This window comes from Panthera leo, chromosome C1 (genome assembly GCF_018350215.1).
Source record: "Panthera leo isolate Ple1 chromosome C1, P.leo_Ple1_pat1.1, whole genome shotgun sequence".
NCBI classification, from domain to species: domain Eukaryota; kingdom Metazoa; phylum Chordata; class Mammalia; order Carnivora; family Felidae; genus Panthera; species Panthera leo.
In genome coordinates, this window is record NC_056686.1 from 102466884 (window position 1) to 102483675 (window position 16792).

Here is a 16792-nt window from a genome sequence, read left to right on the forward strand (position 1 = left end):
TCATCTGGGGCTCCCCCAGACAAGCAGCCCCGTGACAGCAGACAACCGAGGGAACAGGGCCATTTGCCGCTGAGGGAATTCAGTCACTACCATCTGCAGCTCTGCTGATCCCTGCATCTGCCACCTGGACTCTTGTGACCTCACCTACTGTTCTTTCTGAGTCCCTATCCTTTTTCACCCACACATTACCGGGTCCCCAGTATTCATTGTTACCTGGTGGTGAGGGATTCTTCTGCTTGTTCATCCTCCTCCTCCTCCTCCTCCTCCTCCTCCTCCTCATCATCATCATCTTCTGCAAAGAAATTCAGAAATCTCCCATGATGTGGAGCTCCCACATCACCACTATAAACACAGGGGCTTATATGCCTTAGCAACGTAATTATCTACGCATGACTAACTCTTGTTCTGAAGCTCCAGGGCACTGCCCTGGAGAACTGTTGCGGTATGGATTTCAGATCCAGCAGGGAGTGTCTCTGATTCGGGGGCTCACCATGACTGAGACTGGGCAAAAGTTTAAACTGTCTCTTGTCCAGATCCGTGGATGCCTGTCCAGTTTCAATCTGATTTCAGCGAACAGTGTCTTGCAGGTACCACAGTCATGCAACAGGCGCAGGCCCTGTGTGCTCCCAGTGCTCACGTAGAGTCTCCTCCTTGCCCCGAGGACAGCACAATCACCCGGTCCCAAGTCCCTCCACATGTGGACTCATGGGTCCCCAAGTGGACGTCGGTGTTATGGACGGGCCGTCTGTATGAAGAGTGTTTCAGTCTAAACGACGTTCCATCTCCAAGGCCTACTACATCCAATACCTCATTCCCCTCCACAAAGTCAGGGGCTTTATTTTTCCTGAAGTGCATTCGTGAACTTTCCGCATGTGATCACCACAGCTATGACAGGTTACTTGATAGACAGTTGAGGAGACAGTTATGGAGAAAGCGAAGATCACTCTCTCGCCCACAGTCAATAAAGACAGCTCCTGGGCGGGAGCCTGGAACTTCCCGCTTAGCTCAGGACTCCCTGCACTCGAACAAGCTGCCTCCTTCCTCGTCCTCCCTTCTGGGCTCTGACACTGGTGGAGGCTGCCTCCTGCCCTAAAGGCAGTTCCCTCGGGGAGGACACAGATGGGTGGAGCACCGTGACCTCCACCCTGTGCACTTCTCCTCTCCTTTCCCACCTGCTAGTCCGGGTCCTCTGGTGGCCCCATGTGTCACATGGAAACCAAGACAGCGGCTGCCAACAATGTGAGGGGAGGCGGGAGATGTCTGGGGAGCCCAGGACCTCGGAGCAGCTCAGTGCACACAGGGCCTGTGGCCGCCTTACCGGGGCTGAGCTGGAGGGCAAGGCACTCTGCCAGCCTGTGTCCCTCGGCCACTTGCTCCTGGATGCCCTGGCCTTGGGAACGCTCGGGGTCATCGTGGGTGAGGAGGTCCTTGAGGTGCTGATCGACTGGCTCAGAAACTTCTCTCCCTTCCCGTAACTTCTGCCACAACTGGGTCAGCTCTTCAGCCTGAGCTTTAATCAGGATATGATATTGCCTAAGGTGGGACATAGAGAAAATTTTAAAACACAGAGTTGAATAGATTCTCTGAGAGCTTTCACGGACGTTTCTGTGATTTTCCGCAAGGAGCCCTCAAGGCCACGTTCTGGCACGTGTGTGGGGCCCTGCCTGTGACACAGAAAGAAGAAGGTAAAACAAGGCTCCTCTGTGTTGGGGAGTCTCCTTGACCTCCTCTGCAGCTCCTTCTTCTGTAAACAAAGCCAGGTGTCTTCCTCAACACCCGTCAGAGAGATGTCCCTTCAGGCCCTCCCTGCGGCACAGCCATTTCCTGTGAACCTACACGGTGTGCATCGTGCTGTGCATGGACCCAGCGCCAGCCACAGAAATGTGGACAGGACAGCTGGTGTGGACTACACAGGTCAGGAGAGCGGCAGGGTCAAGAGGACAGCATTGTCTGAAGGAAAACATGACCGACAAGCTGTCATCCCTCAGGAGGTGACTGTGTTACAGGCAAATGAGGTGGTGATCTCACAACAGTGTGAATGTGGCCAATGCCACAAATTGTTCACTTGAATTTGGTGACTTTCAGCTCAATAAATGATATTTATTTGACACAGAGTGAATGATACATGGAAGCCAATGAAAATGAAACACGACAGGCCAAAACCTCTGGGATGCAGCAAAGGCGATCATAAGAGGGAAGCATATAGCAATCCAGGTCTTCGTAAAAGAGGAAGAAAAGTCTCAAATACACAACCTAACTTTACACCTAGAGGAGCTGGAAAAAGAACAGCAAATGAAGCCCAAAACCAGCAGAAGAAGGGAAATGATAAAGATGAGATCAGAAGTCAATGATATGGAAATAAAATAAAACGGAACACATCAATGAAACCAAGAGCTGGTTCTTTGAATGAATTAACATTATCGGTAAGTCCCTAGCCAGCTTTATCAAAAGAAAAAGGAAAGGGCCCAAATAAATAAACTCAGGAGTGAAAGTGAAGCGACCACAACCAACACTGCAGAAATACACACAAAAAAGAAGACATTATTATGAGCAATTATATGCCAACAAATGGCCCAAATCTGGAAGAAAAGGACAAATCCCTAGAAACATATAAACTCCCCAAACTGCAATAGGAAGAAATAGAAAATTTGAACAGATACATAACAAGTTGAGAAATTGAATCAGCAATAAAAAAACACCCAACAAACAAGAGTCCAGGGCCAGATGGTTCCCCAGGGGAATTGCACCTGACATTAAAGAAGGGTCCGTACCTATTCTCCTGAAGCTGTTTGAAATAGAAATGGGGGGAAAACTTCCAAACTCATCCTACAAGGCCAGCATTAACTTGACCCCAAAACCATCCAAATCCCCACTAAAAAGGAGACTTGCAGACCAATCTCCCTGATGAACACGGATGCGAAAATTCTCCACAAGATACTAGCCACCCATACCCAACAATACATTAAAAGAATTATTCACGGGGTGCCTGGGTGGCTCAGTCGGTTGAGCGTCCAACTTCAGCTCAGGTCATGATCTCAAGGTTCGTGAGTTTGGGCCCCCATCGGGCTCTGTGCAGACAGTCCAGAGCCTGGAGCCTGCTTCGGATTCTGGGTCTCCCTCTCTCTCTGCCCCTCCCCCACCTGCGCTCTGTCTCCCTCTGCCTCTCAAACATAAAGAGAAAATTAAAACACAAAAAAACAACAAAGAATTATTCACCACAATCAGGGGGGGATTTATTCCTGGGCCGCAAGGTTTGTGTTAATATCTGCGCATCAACCAACCTGATACAGCACATGAATAAAAGAATGGATAAGAACCACATGATCCTCTCAATAGATGCAGGAAAAGTTTTTGACAAAATCCAGCATCCTTTCTTGAGAAAACCCTCAAGAAAGTAGGGATAGAAGGAACATACCTCAAGATCATATATACCGATTACAAAAGACCCACAGCTAATATCACCTCAGTGGGGAAAAACTGAGGTCCCTAAGGTCAGGAACACGACAGAAGGTCCACTCTCACCGCTCTTGTTGAACATAGCGTTGGAAGTCCTAGCCTCAGCAACCAGACAGCAAAAGAAATAAAAGGCATCCAAATCAGCAAGGAACAAGTCAAACTTTCACTCTTTGTAGACAACATGATACTCCACATGGAAAACCGGAAAGACTCCCCAAAACACTGCTAGAACTGATGCATGGATTCAGCAAATTCACTGGAATATGGTCAACGTACAGAAATTGCTTGCATTTCTGTATACCGATAATGAAGCAGCAGAAAGAGAAATCAAGGAACTGATCCCATTGACTAGGGTACTGAAAACCACAAAATACATGGGAATGAACCTACCAAAGAGGTAAAAGATTTGCTGTAACTATAAAAAGCTGTAAACTGTAGAAAACTTATGAAAGAAATTGAAGACACACACACAAAAATGGAAAAACAATCCATGCTCCTGGATCTGAGGAACAAATATTGTTAAAATGTCATCACTGGGGCGCCTGGGAGGCTCAGTCGGTTAAGCATATGACTTCAGCCCAGGTCATGGTCCCGCGCGTCGTGGGTTCGAGCCCCACGTCGGGCTCTGTGCTGACCGCTCAGAGCCTGGAGCCTGCTTCAAATTCTGGATCTCTCTCTCTCTCTCTGTCCCTCCCCTGTTTGCACTCTGTCTCTCTGTCTCCCAAGATAAAAGAAATACTAAAAAAAAAAAAAAAAAAAATGTTTTTAATCTGAATACTACCCAAAGCAATCTACAGAGTCAATGCAATTCCTATCAAAAGAACACCAGCATTCTTCACAGAGCTAGAACAAGTAATCCTTACATTTCTGGACTTCAAGTCATATTATAAAGCTGTAATCATCAAGACAGTATGGTATCAGCACAAATACAGACACACAGAACCAGGGGACAGAAGAGAGAACTCAGAAATGGACCCACAAATCTATGGCCAAATAAGCTTCAACAACACATGAAAGATTATTCAATGGAAAAAAGACGGTCTCTTCGGCAAATGGGGTTGGAAAAACTGGACAGAGACGTGTGGAAGAATGAACCTGGAGAACGTTCTTACACCGTACACAAAAATAAACTCAAAATGGATGAAAGACTTAAATGTAGGACAGGAAACCATCAAAATCCTGCAGGAGAAGACAGGTGGCAACCTCTTTGACCTTGGCCGCAGCAACTTCTTACTACACATGTCTCCTGAGGCAAACATGAACCACTGGGATCTCATCAAGATGAAAAGCTTCAACAAACAACAAACTCAAAGGCAATCGAAGCAATGGGAGAAAATATTTACAAACAACATATCGGATAAAGAGTCAGTATTCAATATGTATAAAACAACCTTGATCAAACTCAAAACTCAACACCCAAGAAGCAAATGATCCCGTAAAGAATTGGGCAAAAGACAGAAACAGACACTTCTCCAAAGAAGACATCCAGATGGTAACAGACACACGAAAACTTGCTCAACATCATTCATCATCAGGGAAAAGGAAAGTAAAACCACAATGAGATACCACTCCTATCTGTCAGAATGGCTAAAATGAATAACAGATGGTGAGGATGTGGAGAAAGGGGACCACTTTGGCACTTTTGCTGGTAGAAATGCAAACTGGTGCAGCCACTCTGGAAAACAGTGCGGAAGTTCCTCAAGAAATTTAGAGAAGAGCTACCCTACAATCCGGCAATGGCACTACTAGGTAGTTATCCAAAGGACTCAAAAATGCTGATTCGAAGGGGCACCTGCACCCCAATGTTATAGTACTGTTATCAACAATAGCCAAAGGATGGAAAGAGCCCAGATGTCCATCGACGGATGAATGGATTGAGAAGACATGGTACATAAATTGATACAACGGAACATTACTTGGTGATGAAAAAGAATGGATCTGCCCTTTGCAACACTGTGGATGGAACTAGAGTGTATTATGCTAAGCCGAATAAGTCAATCAGAGAAAGATAAAGATCACATGATTTCACTCATATGTGGAATTTAAGACACAAACCAGATGCACCAGGGGAAAGGAAGGAAAATTAAGATAAAAACAGAGACAGAAGCAAACCATTAGAGAGAGACATTTAAATGCAAAGAATAACCTGAGACTTGCTGGAGGGGTTTTGGGTGGGAGATGGGCTAAATGGGTGATGGGCATTAGGGGGGCAGTTTTCGGGATGAGCACCGGGTGTCATTTGTAAGAGATGATACCCTAAAATCTCCTGCGGAAACCATTTATACACTATATGCGAACTCATTTGGATTTAAATAAATTAAAAAAAAAAAAATACAAACATTGAGCGAGGCCCCGAATAATTGGAGTCCGCAATACACCAGATACTGCTGTCTTCACTGTTTGACAGATGTGTGCGTGCACCTGTGTGCCAGGCAAGTTTCTGCCCTTCTCCTGGCCCAGACCTGTCGCTGACAAGAGTCAGAGATGCCTACGGCCTCCCACCAGCCACGGAGCCCTCCTTACCTGAGCTTCTCGGTCAAGGTCTCTGCCAACTTCCCCTGCTTACGCTGCAGCGTCTCCCCCAGCACGGATTCGATGATGTCTTTCAACTCTTCACACTCTGAGAACACAGACACCGGCCTCAGTGGACAAGCTACACGTGCCGCTGTGCTCGCTGCCTCCAGGGAGGGGGGCGGGGTGTACCCCAGGACAATGTAACCCCAGCATCGGGCTCTGCGCATCTCATTCCTCAGCCCCCCAGCTACACGGTATTTGATACCTCCCTGTTTTAGAGCTGAGGGAAGAGCAGCTCCAAGGCGTGGACAGGAACTAGACAAGGTGAATGACTGGGATTTGGCAGAATCAGAATCCACATCCCCTGACACTCACCCTGATCATGGCCACTCACCTGAGCTGGCAGCCTCTTAGGTAGGACACTAAGCAGGGACATGAAGTGAGGCCCTTAGGACCACAGGACTGACTCATGGTTCCCTTGAGTTGGATAATGAGCACATATCTCAAAGGCAAAAAGTTCACCCGTATACTCTTGTGTGCACTATAATGCGTAAAACCAGAAGGACCTGAAAGCGATACGGCCAAACACTAACAAAGCTTGTGGTATCAGAAGCAGCAGACGGGGGGGGGGGGGGGGGGGGGGGGGGCGCCTGAGTGGCTCAGTCTGGCGAGCTTCGCCTTGGGCTCGGGTCATGACCTCGTGGTTCGTGAGTGCAAGCCCCCGCAGCAGGCTCACTGCTCTCAGCGCAGAGCCCACTTCTCGGATCCCGTGTCCCTCTCTCACTGCCCGTCCCCTCCACTCAAAGCAGCAGGTACTATGACAGCAGCAGGATCACAGAGGAGGAATGTGAGGCACAGAAATCGGGGCAGGGCAGCATGGCGGGGAGCACAGGAAGACTGGCCCAGAGCCAGACTGTGTTCCCTCCACCCCAAGCTCCTGGGTGATGCCTTCCTTCGTCGTCTTCACAAGTGGTTTCCCGCACTTGTGTCACGGTTATCAGGAAAGATGCAAAGAAAACTTTGCTTGTCCTTACCCCAAAGCTCATCATCTCTTCACCTTGCTAAAGAGCCGCTTCCAACATTACTTTTCTCCCCATCAGTCATTTGTAATCCCACCTCCCCTTGTTTTATGGAAAACTCTTGGTAAGGAAACGGCAACAGTTCGGGCTCAGAGTCGTCAGGATTCCTTCCCATCGCCCCGCTGCACACATGCCCCTAACTCAGGATTCCTCCCGCCATGGCAGCCCCCTCTGAATGAACAGGCAGCTGGCCTCCCCATTCCAGGCTGACCGTGGGGGAGGGCCAGCTCCACACACTGGCTTGGGCGGTCACCGGGGCTGTGGTCTCCCCCGCTCACCCTCATTCTCACCGGGCCGCTTGACTCCTGGCCCAGGCCTGCCCTGCTGGCCGTCCTGCATCCTTGAAGGTTCCCCAGCTCAGGGAGAGACACAGGAGGGAGCACAGATTGTCTGATGGGCCTTGAAATGCCCTCTACCTCGCCACAGGGTGCCAATGGCTACCGAGGACTCAGGAAGCAGAGCCTGTGCCCACGAAGCACGGCTTCCCTCTCATCAGGGGAGTCACTGTCTGCATGGCATCGCTCATGGATACCGCAGTTTCAGGGAAAGCAGACCCATCTTCCAGCTCCTTGCAAGCTGGCCGTGTCCCCTGGTCCCCACCCGCGCCCCGTGTGCACCATCAGCAAGTTTCCCCAGTGAAACAGCTCGCTGCTTTGCCATTGGAACCTCAGAGAAGTGGGACGTGATGGAGTTCATTAGTCCGAGACACGAAGGCCAACAGTGATGCAGGATGTGACACACACACACACACACACACACAGGACCCTGAGAGGACCAGGCATTTCTGGGTCTGCGTCAGGAATCAATCACTAGAAAGTTAACTGTAACCCCACACTGTACAGCACTGCAAACCAACCTGGAGAAACTGCTAGTCTCGTTTTCCCCATTCTTCCCATCCTCGGCAAAATGAGGGTAAGACACCCACTTCCACTGGGTCCTCCGGGAGCTTTAGTCTGTTAAGCTTCCAACTCTTGATTTCGGCTCAGATCATGATCTCACATTCCTGAGATCGAGCCCCACGTCAGCCTCTGTGCTGACAGCACCGAGCCTGCTTGGCATCCTCTATCTCCCTCTCTCTCTGCTCCACCCCGACTAACACTGTCTCTCTCAAAACCAACAAACATACATTAAGAAATACCCACTGCTACTTTTCCTGGATTGTGGTCACAATGGAATTGATCGTGACGATGGAAATAGAGAAGACAAAGTCCGGAGAGGGCTTTCGTTTTCTCTCCACACAAAGCCAATTCCCGTCTCCAGGAATACAGACAGTCATCACTTTGGTGACCCTGACCTTGTAGGACTTACTATATTTCTGCAGCTGGTTGGCCAGGGAGTAGGCAGTAGCTTCGGATACAAGGAATTTCTCTCTGAGGTCTCGGAAGTCCTGCTGGCTTGCTTCCAGCTTGGATTGAAGCTCCTGGTTGAGTTCCAGGAGGCTCATTTCTGTCCCTGGATCAGACACCGGGTCAAGAGGTGCTGCCATGGTGACATGTGGCAGAAGAGGTAGAGCTGGGGACTGGGGAGAAGAAACCAAACACATGACGGGTTAAAAACAAGTGAAATCAAGTAGGTTCAATCAGGACTGAGGGGCGAGGATACAGCAATTCTTTACTTACTATCGGGAACAACTTGAACAACACCCCACAGCACTGGAGAGTCAGCAGCTCCAAAAAGAAGGTTCGAGATGCCAGAGTCGAGAGCCCGAGGCACTGCCTGTAGCTCAGACTCCAACCGGAATGACAGACCGAGCACCTGGCACGCCAGGTGACGGTCTGCAGTTGCAATAACAGAATTGGAACGCGGGGATGTCATGGAACCTTGGGAGCCATTGCCTTCCAGGTGCCAAGGCTACGCAGATACCCAAGGCTGCCTAGTCTCCCCTGAAGGTCACCACTGATGGGGACCACCCCTCAGCGGCCACTCTCAGTAGTTGTCTACCCTTGTGCTAATACCACAGATCCCATATCTCTCTCTGTCTGTCTCTGTTTTAAGTTTATTTATTTATTTTGAGAGAAAGCACGAGCACGTGAGCGGGATGGGGTGGAGGGAGTGGGAGAGAGAGAGAATCCCAAGCAGACTCTGTGCTATCTGCACAGTACCGTACGGGAGCCTTGATCTCATGAACCGTGAGATCAGGACCTGAGCCAAAATCAAGAATCAGACACTCAACCCAATGAGCCATCCAGGTGCCACAGACCCCATCTCTTTCCAAACACATCTCAGCATCGTTCTCACTGTTCATTCTTGTGTGTGCATAAAAACATCAAGGCAGAAATAGTTTCCCAAGTTTTACTAAAGGGCTGTCATCAAGCCACCCCACTTCTCTTTAAGGTCAAACAGACCTTCAGGCTTTTCCAGTGAGTGAAACATTCCAAAGTCTTAGACTGTCATGATGTTCTTCTCTGGGTCTCTCTAGTTTGTCCTCTATCCGTTAAAAAGTGTAAGACAGGAGGCAGAGTATAATACTAAGTGAATAAATATTTACTTGAGAAAAATGTTTTGTCCCAACTCTCACTGTTCTTCTGGCTGTTTTCCTGTGTTATGAGGCTTTCTTATCCCCTCTTGGGGCACCATTTTGGCTTTCCATTAAACTGATGTTGGATATCCCTATATCCTCGACTCCTTCTCTACGTGTGAGTTGTTTTTTTGTTGTTTTTATAATGTCACTAAACAACCATATTTCATGCTTGTCACTTACGGATTTCATGTGTCTCTCACAAGATCTCTTTCGAACTGTCAAAATGTTAATTTATACGTATGTCCTTGAATACATGTAGTGACCACCTACTTTGGAAACATCTATAAACTTGATGCTATTTGATTACGTTCATTTGGCCTACCTTCATATTTAATAGAACGGAGGTTAACAAACCCTCTGTTTGCTCTCTATTACTTAAGAGTCTGTTTCATGGTTTGCCTCTCTCTTTACCAACCGCCCATCGTTCATCTATTGGGTTTCTTAAATTCCACAGATGAGTGAAATCATATGATACGTGTCCTTCTCTGGCTGACTGACTTCACTTAGCATAATACACTCTCGCTCCATCCACGTCATTGCTAGAACTGATACACAAATTCAGTAAAGTCCCAGGACACAAAATCAACATACAGAAATCTCTTGCGTTCCCACACATCAATAATGAAGCACCACAAAGAAAAATCGAGGAGTTGAAACCATGTACAATTGCACCTAAAACCGTAAGATACTTAGGAATGAACCCAACCAAAGACGTAAAAGATCTGCACTCTGAAAACTAGAGAACCCTTACGAAAGGCACTGAAGAGGGCAGAAAGAAATGGAAAAACTTCCCGTGCTCATGGATTAGAAGAACAGATATCGTTAAAATGTTGATACTAACAAAAGCAATCCACACACTGACTGCAATCCCTATCAAAATACCACCAACCTTTTCCACAGAGCTACAACTAGCAATCCTCAACTTTGTATGCAACCAGAAAAGACCCCAAAGAGCCAAAGGAATCTTGGATGGCCTCGAAAGCCAACCTTGTACCCCACATCAAAGCGACTGACAGTACTTTTGCTGGAATACGTCTCAGTGTTTATTGCTCTAGAGTGACTTTCCTAAGGCGGCAACATGCCATTCTAATCTTATTTGAACTTGTCATTCTCACTCTCCTGTTTTTCATGAAATTATACTTTTTAGTGTTTGTTCTGTTGAATCGCTTTGGGTTTCTCCTCAAGACATTCTTATTGTGATGTTCATGTTCAATATTTGTTACCGATTTCCTGTCATTTGTTATTCTCTTTTCGGCTCGGTCATCTCTCTCTTTTTCAATTCTAACAGTTCTTTATTGGGGTCGAATTGACCTAGAGCAAAACGCACAAACCGCAAGCACACAGCTCAATGAATTTAACGTACGTATGCATCCTGTCACCACCCAGATCGAGATATAGAACACTTTCGTCCGTGGCGCAAAGTTCTCTTCTGCTCCTTGCCAGTCAATACCCATTTCCAAACACAAACACACTCTGAATTCTCACCCTAGACGACTTTTGCTTGTTCTTACACTTCATATAACTGCAATGATGTCGTATGTTCTCCTATGTTCTGTGTTCTCTCACTCGGTGTCTGGTTTTGAGATCTCGTCCTGATTAGCTGTGTGTCAGCCATTGGTGCTGATGCTGCCGAGAAATACTCTGCTTGGGGATTATAGCACAATTTGACTATCCGTGTTCCTGCTGGACAGATCTAGTTTTGGTTATCACACACAGAGTAAGGACAAATAATCATGTACAAACTGTGTTTGTGCAGACACCCACTGGTTCCTCCCAGGTACACATCCTAGGAATAAAATGCTTGGGGAAAGCAGAGAAACTGACACAGACTTTTGCAAAGGCTTTGTCTCCTAGATTTCCGCCCAAAGATAGGCAGTCCCAGTTTCTCTACATTCCCACATACCTGGTATTCTTGGTCCTTTTGATTTTAGCCATTCTGCTAGCTGTTAGTGCTCGGTTTAGTTTTCGAATGCTCTTGGTCATTTGGGTATCTTCTTTTATGAAGCTCCTTTTGAGATCTTTTCCTCATCAATAAGCTCGGTTCTCTGTAATTTTCTTTGTGATGTGTGTAAGTTCCTTCTGTATTTTGGATAAGGTCGTTGCCATATATGAGGTATTGCAAGGAATTATTCCTGGACTGTGGATTGTGTTTTCACTGTGTATTTTATGATGACTTTTTAAATTTTACATATTTTGAGAGGGGGAGGGGCAGACAGAGAGGGAGAGGGTGTGTCTTTTCACTTTTTAAATAGTGATTTATGATCAACGAAGGATTTAATACTTTATGAAATCCAGGTTTTTATACTTTTTTTCTAAGTTCTTTATGTTGATAGAGAAAGTGAGTAGGGGAGGGGGAGGGAGAGAGATTCCCAGGCAGGCTCCACACTGTCAGGATGGAGCCCAATGCCCCCGGGGCTCAAACCCGTGAAGTGTGAGATCATGACCTGAGCCAGAATCCAGTGCCGGACGCGGACCTGACCAAGCCATCCAGGCACCCTTCCACATACATTTTAGAATTAGTTGGTAACTTCCCCCCAAAATGCCTACTCCAATAGGAATCAGGGTAATATTGATTTGGTATTCCAACAAGATTGGATCTTCTCATCTATGAAGGTGCTGTATACACTTTTATATGTATCTAGATCTCCTTTAATTTCTGTCAGCAATAGTTGTCTGGAGTCTTCCTTATATGTGTTCTTATGCATTTAATGATTGTGTGGATGTGAATCTCTATTGTGTTTATTGAGTTTAATTTTATTTTGTTTTTAAATTTCATTTTCTAAATGCTCACGGTTGGTATGGAGAAATACACTAGATTATCACACGAATGCTACCGGGGGATACTTTGGGTACGTTAGACGGCATTTTTAAAGTGTACCATGCGGGGTATGGGTGGCCCAGTTAGTTAAGCATCTGACTCTCTGGACTTTGTCTCAGGCCATGATCTCACGGCTAGTGATTCAAGCCCACACATCGGGTGCTGTGCTGACAGTGTGGAACCTGCTTGGGATTGTCTTGCTCTCCCTCTCTCTCTCCCCCTTCCCTGCTCAATCTCAGAATAAATAAATAAACATTAAAAAAGTAAATAAGGCGTACAATTAAATGCACAGCAAAATCAAACTCCAGCTACCATCAAGACACGGCATTTCTTCCAGCTCACAACTTCCCTTGTGGCCCTTTGCAGTCCATCACTGTCTCCGCCTCAGCCCCAGGCACCCACTGACCCTACAGGTGGGTTTGCCTTTTTTAACAACTCTAGGTAGGTGGAACGCTTTGGTGCCTACATTCCTTGGTGCAGCATAAGGATTCTGAAATCCATCCATATTACTGCACGTATCGCCAGTTCGTGCTTTTTTATCGCTAAGTAGTATTCCTCCGAACGGCTACATCCTGTCGATTTATACAGTCACCTACTAGTGGCCTCTGTGTGGTCTCCAGGGTTTAGCCACTGTGAAGAAAGCGATGGGGAGTATTCATGTACAGATCGGTGTGTAAATACTTAGAAGTGAAATGGCTGTTCATGTGAGTGGTCAATGTTTAACTATGGTTCAGCCTCTCTACATGACTGGACCAGTTTTCATTCCCACAAGTGTTGGAAACTTCTAGTGACTTCACATCCTCACCACATATATTTCCGGTCTTCTTCATTTTAGCCCATGGCAATGGACGTGTAATGCTAACTCATGGTAGCATTAACTTGTGTTCCTCCTGATGACTGAGTGTGTTCTGGAAAACTGACCTCCGTGCTTTGGAGCCAAAATATACCACAAAGACAGAGTCTGAGATAAGGAGGAACACTAACAGCTTTCTTGCTTTCCCAGGCAAAAAGGATGACAGCAGGCTAAGGCCTTCAAAAACTGCCAGCTCCTGCCCCTGGAGGAAGGGGTTGGGGGTCTTATCGGGAAAATCAAGGTGTGGCCAGTAGCGACAGCAACTGTGTACATGCCGCTACCCTCCTTCCTCATGTCCTGGGGTGTACCTGCTTCCTGATACAGAAGGCTAAGAAGGGAGGAGGGGAGCTTTGCAGAAGACAAGAAAAAGGTTACTTAGTTTAAAATCGAACCTGGGGAAACATCAGTGAAGCCATTTTCATTTTTCTTCAACTTTATGCCTTTAAGTGGTTTCCAGCGGAGCATCTTTTCAAGTGCTTTTTGGCCATGTGTATATCTTGTTTTGTGAGGTATTTCTTCTTCGAGACTTTTGACCAGGAGCGCCTGGGTGGCTCAGCTGGTTAAGTGTCCGACTGGTGATTTTGGTTCTGGTCATGCTCCCACAGTTCCTGAGATCGAGCCCCACTTCAGGGTTTGTGCTCACTGTGTGGAGCCTGCTTGGGATTCTGTCTCCCTCTCTCTCTGACCCTTGCCTGCTTGCTCTCTATAGCCCTCTCAGAATAGATAAAAATAAACTTAAAAGACTCTTGACCAATTCTCTTCTTGCACTGTCTTATCACACAAAATACGTGTCAGAACAGTACACTGAACACTACACAGCATTACCTTGAGAGATTAATGAACTAAACACATGGAGAGGTAAAATTTGCTGTGGATTGGAAGACCTCAATATGGTTTACATGTCAGTTCTTCCCAAATTGATCTACAGATCTGATACAAGGCCAATCAAAATTCCAGCAGACATGCTAGTAAACATTTCTAAGCTGATCCAACACTTCATATGGAAATGGAAAGGATCTTGAATTATCAAAGTGATTTTAAAAAGAAGAATGGTGGATGACTCAAGTGCCTATTCCAGAATGGCCATACGCATCTTTTACGCAATTTTGGAGTGATGTATCCTATTATTATTCAGTTGTAAGAGTTTCTGTACGTTCTCACTGAAGCTTGGAAGTTGCTCTACTCCCTTTGTACGTGAAGTACATGTCCTTGTTCTAAAATTGGGCCAATATTTATATTAGTTTTTATGTGGCGAGAGAATATGGAAGACCAGAAAGCATTTAACTTACCAGAGAGGAAGACAGATCATCACTGGTCATTATGGAGAGGATGACCCTATGAGATTTAGTGAAGTTGCCTCCGTTTCCCCAGCTGGCCAAGACATAGTGGGTAGTAGCCACAGATGCCAGCCGTTTCCTCTGAAGACCTTGGCAGTATTGACTGGTTGGAGCCACCATGGATCCCGGGTGTCAGTTGTGTCCTAAAAGGCTGAAATCTGGCTGAGGCTCCAGGGCTGTTGGGCCAAGGCAGGTCACCCAGCTGTTGGAAAACACACAGGCAGACCAGGACAATCACCGAGGTCATAGCCAGGCAGCTTTGGTCATTTCCTCCAAGGAACCCACCAGCACTACACTTCTCATGACTTCCTGTTTACCACACTGAGATCCCCAGGACAGTTGGGAGAATGTGTTATTCACCACTGTATTCGGGGTTCCTAGCACTGAGCCAAGCACTGAGGAGGCCCTCAGGGACTTCCTTTCACTGATCAAATACAAGTTGCTGCCAATCTCTGACCATCTCAACTCCATTCCAGTCACAAATGTCCAGTCAGGGGTCCCCTGCTTTCTCCCAAGAGGTAGCAAATCCCCTCCCTCAGAGAGGAAGCTGCCCTACCCTCTCCATGTCCCAGGACACTGCCCTGTGGTGAGCTCTGATGAAGACGGGGTTCTCCTCGGGGATTCCTCTCAATGGCTCACTCTGTCATGGGGAAGAGATGTCCTGGGCCTGGCCCCCACACCAATCCTCTGCTCTGTCACAACACAACACCCCAGTGTAGGAGAGCTACCACATTGTGTTTGCATCGTTCTCCCACTGCTTTGTCCTCCTCGGGAAATCGTATTGATTTCCAAGTTCTGAACACAGCCTCAGGAAAATGAAGCACTCAACCAATAGTCAAGAAAATCACTGGTCAACAGATATTATGTGTAAAGCCTTCCACATTCCTGACCAGAAATTCAGAAGAATATTATTAGTATTATGACTTCAAATGCAAGGGTCCCCTGCCCTGGCCCCTCTTGGCCTTAGGGCAAAACGATTTGAGGTAAGAATGGACATCTCCAAATCTGATCCAAACACCATTGATCCCTCCAAACCCACACTTCCTTGGAGGCCATCCACTGTCAGGGCAGCTCCAATGTCGAAGCTCAGGGACTGGGGCAGAGCCTCATGGTCACACCATCCTACCCTTAGAAACGGTGCTTCCCGGCAGTGCAAACCAACCCCCGTCCGTCCTGTGGGGCTCCCTGGCCGGTGCACCGTTCACTGTGGAGTGCGTTACACCCCCAGTCCTCACTGCTCGCCTCAGGCTGCTCCTTGCAGGGTTGGATGCTACTGTACGCGTTCCTCAGTTTCTCCAGATTGTTCTGAGCTCCACTTGCCCGTATTCTCAGGTCCTTGGGCAGCCACCGTTCCACCATTACCTTGTCCTTCTCTGGGTCATTCTCATGCTCCACACCTGCTGATTTTCTGTCTTCCATCGGCTCCCTCGGTCCTCTGTTTCCAGTGTGGGCTCAGCCGGGCTCCTGCAGGAGACACACAGACAAGGGACCAAGTCAGGTCTCAGCCACAGTCCTCAGGACACGTTTAACAGGCACCTCAGTCCCTCGTGCTCTCAGAGAGACGGAGCGGCAAGGGACTTTGGAGAAGTTGAATGACAACCTTATCTTACAGACAAGGAAACTGAGGCCCAGAGAGATGAGGAGATTTTCCCAAACTCCCTCATCGCTTGATGGCAGCACACACACCAACAGGTGCCTTGGCCGCAAGCTTCCCTTGGACTCTCCTATCACACCCTCCAGGAACCCACATCTGAATTTCAGAGGACACTGATCAAACATCTGTACCCCACCCCCGTCCCCGTTAAAACAAAAATGTCACAAGGACCTTTCTTGGGACACTTCCTTGTCACACTTCTACAGCCCTGTAGTTTATACTCAGTTGATTTTCAAGCCTGGCTGGCACAATGGGCCCAAGGAACTCAACAATTAAGTAAAATTCATCACAGCAGAAATTAAAATGTATTGATGTGGTTATCTATAAGACACCGATCTCCTGGGCTGGAAAATCATCTTCCTGACAGCGGGCGCTCTGCCTGCCCTGTTCATCCCGTCTCTGCAGCGCCTCCATTAAGAGCCTGCCAGGGAAAACGTTCAGTAAATACTTGTCAAGCAGATAAATAACAGTTCTCAGGAACAACTGCCTTTACCTATCTCTAGTCCCAACCACAGTTCCAAACAAACCGTATCCAGGGTCTGTGCTGAAGCGATAAAAGC

The 16792-nt window shown here is 47.2% G+C and overlaps 1 protein-coding gene across 1 annotated transcript in view; it reads right to left on the reverse strand.

Moving 5' to 3' along the window:
- LOC122228572 (neuroblastoma breakpoint family member 6-like) overlaps window positions 1–16375 on the reverse strand; it is a 31935-nt gene extending 15560 nt beyond the window's left edge. The window contains 7 exon segments of the mRNA XM_042953680.1: window positions 214–292; window positions 1319–1533; window positions 5980–6076; window positions 8358–8568; window positions 14531–14692; window positions 14694–14780; window positions 15941–16375. Of these exon segments, the coding sequence (XP_042809614.1) occupies window positions 214–292; window positions 1319–1533; window positions 5980–6076; window positions 8358–8568; window positions 14531–14692; window positions 14694–14780; window positions 15941–15997 (908 nt within the window). The 5' untranslated portion in view covers window positions 15998–16375.
- Between the last annotated feature and the right edge of the window lie 417 nt (window positions 16376–16792).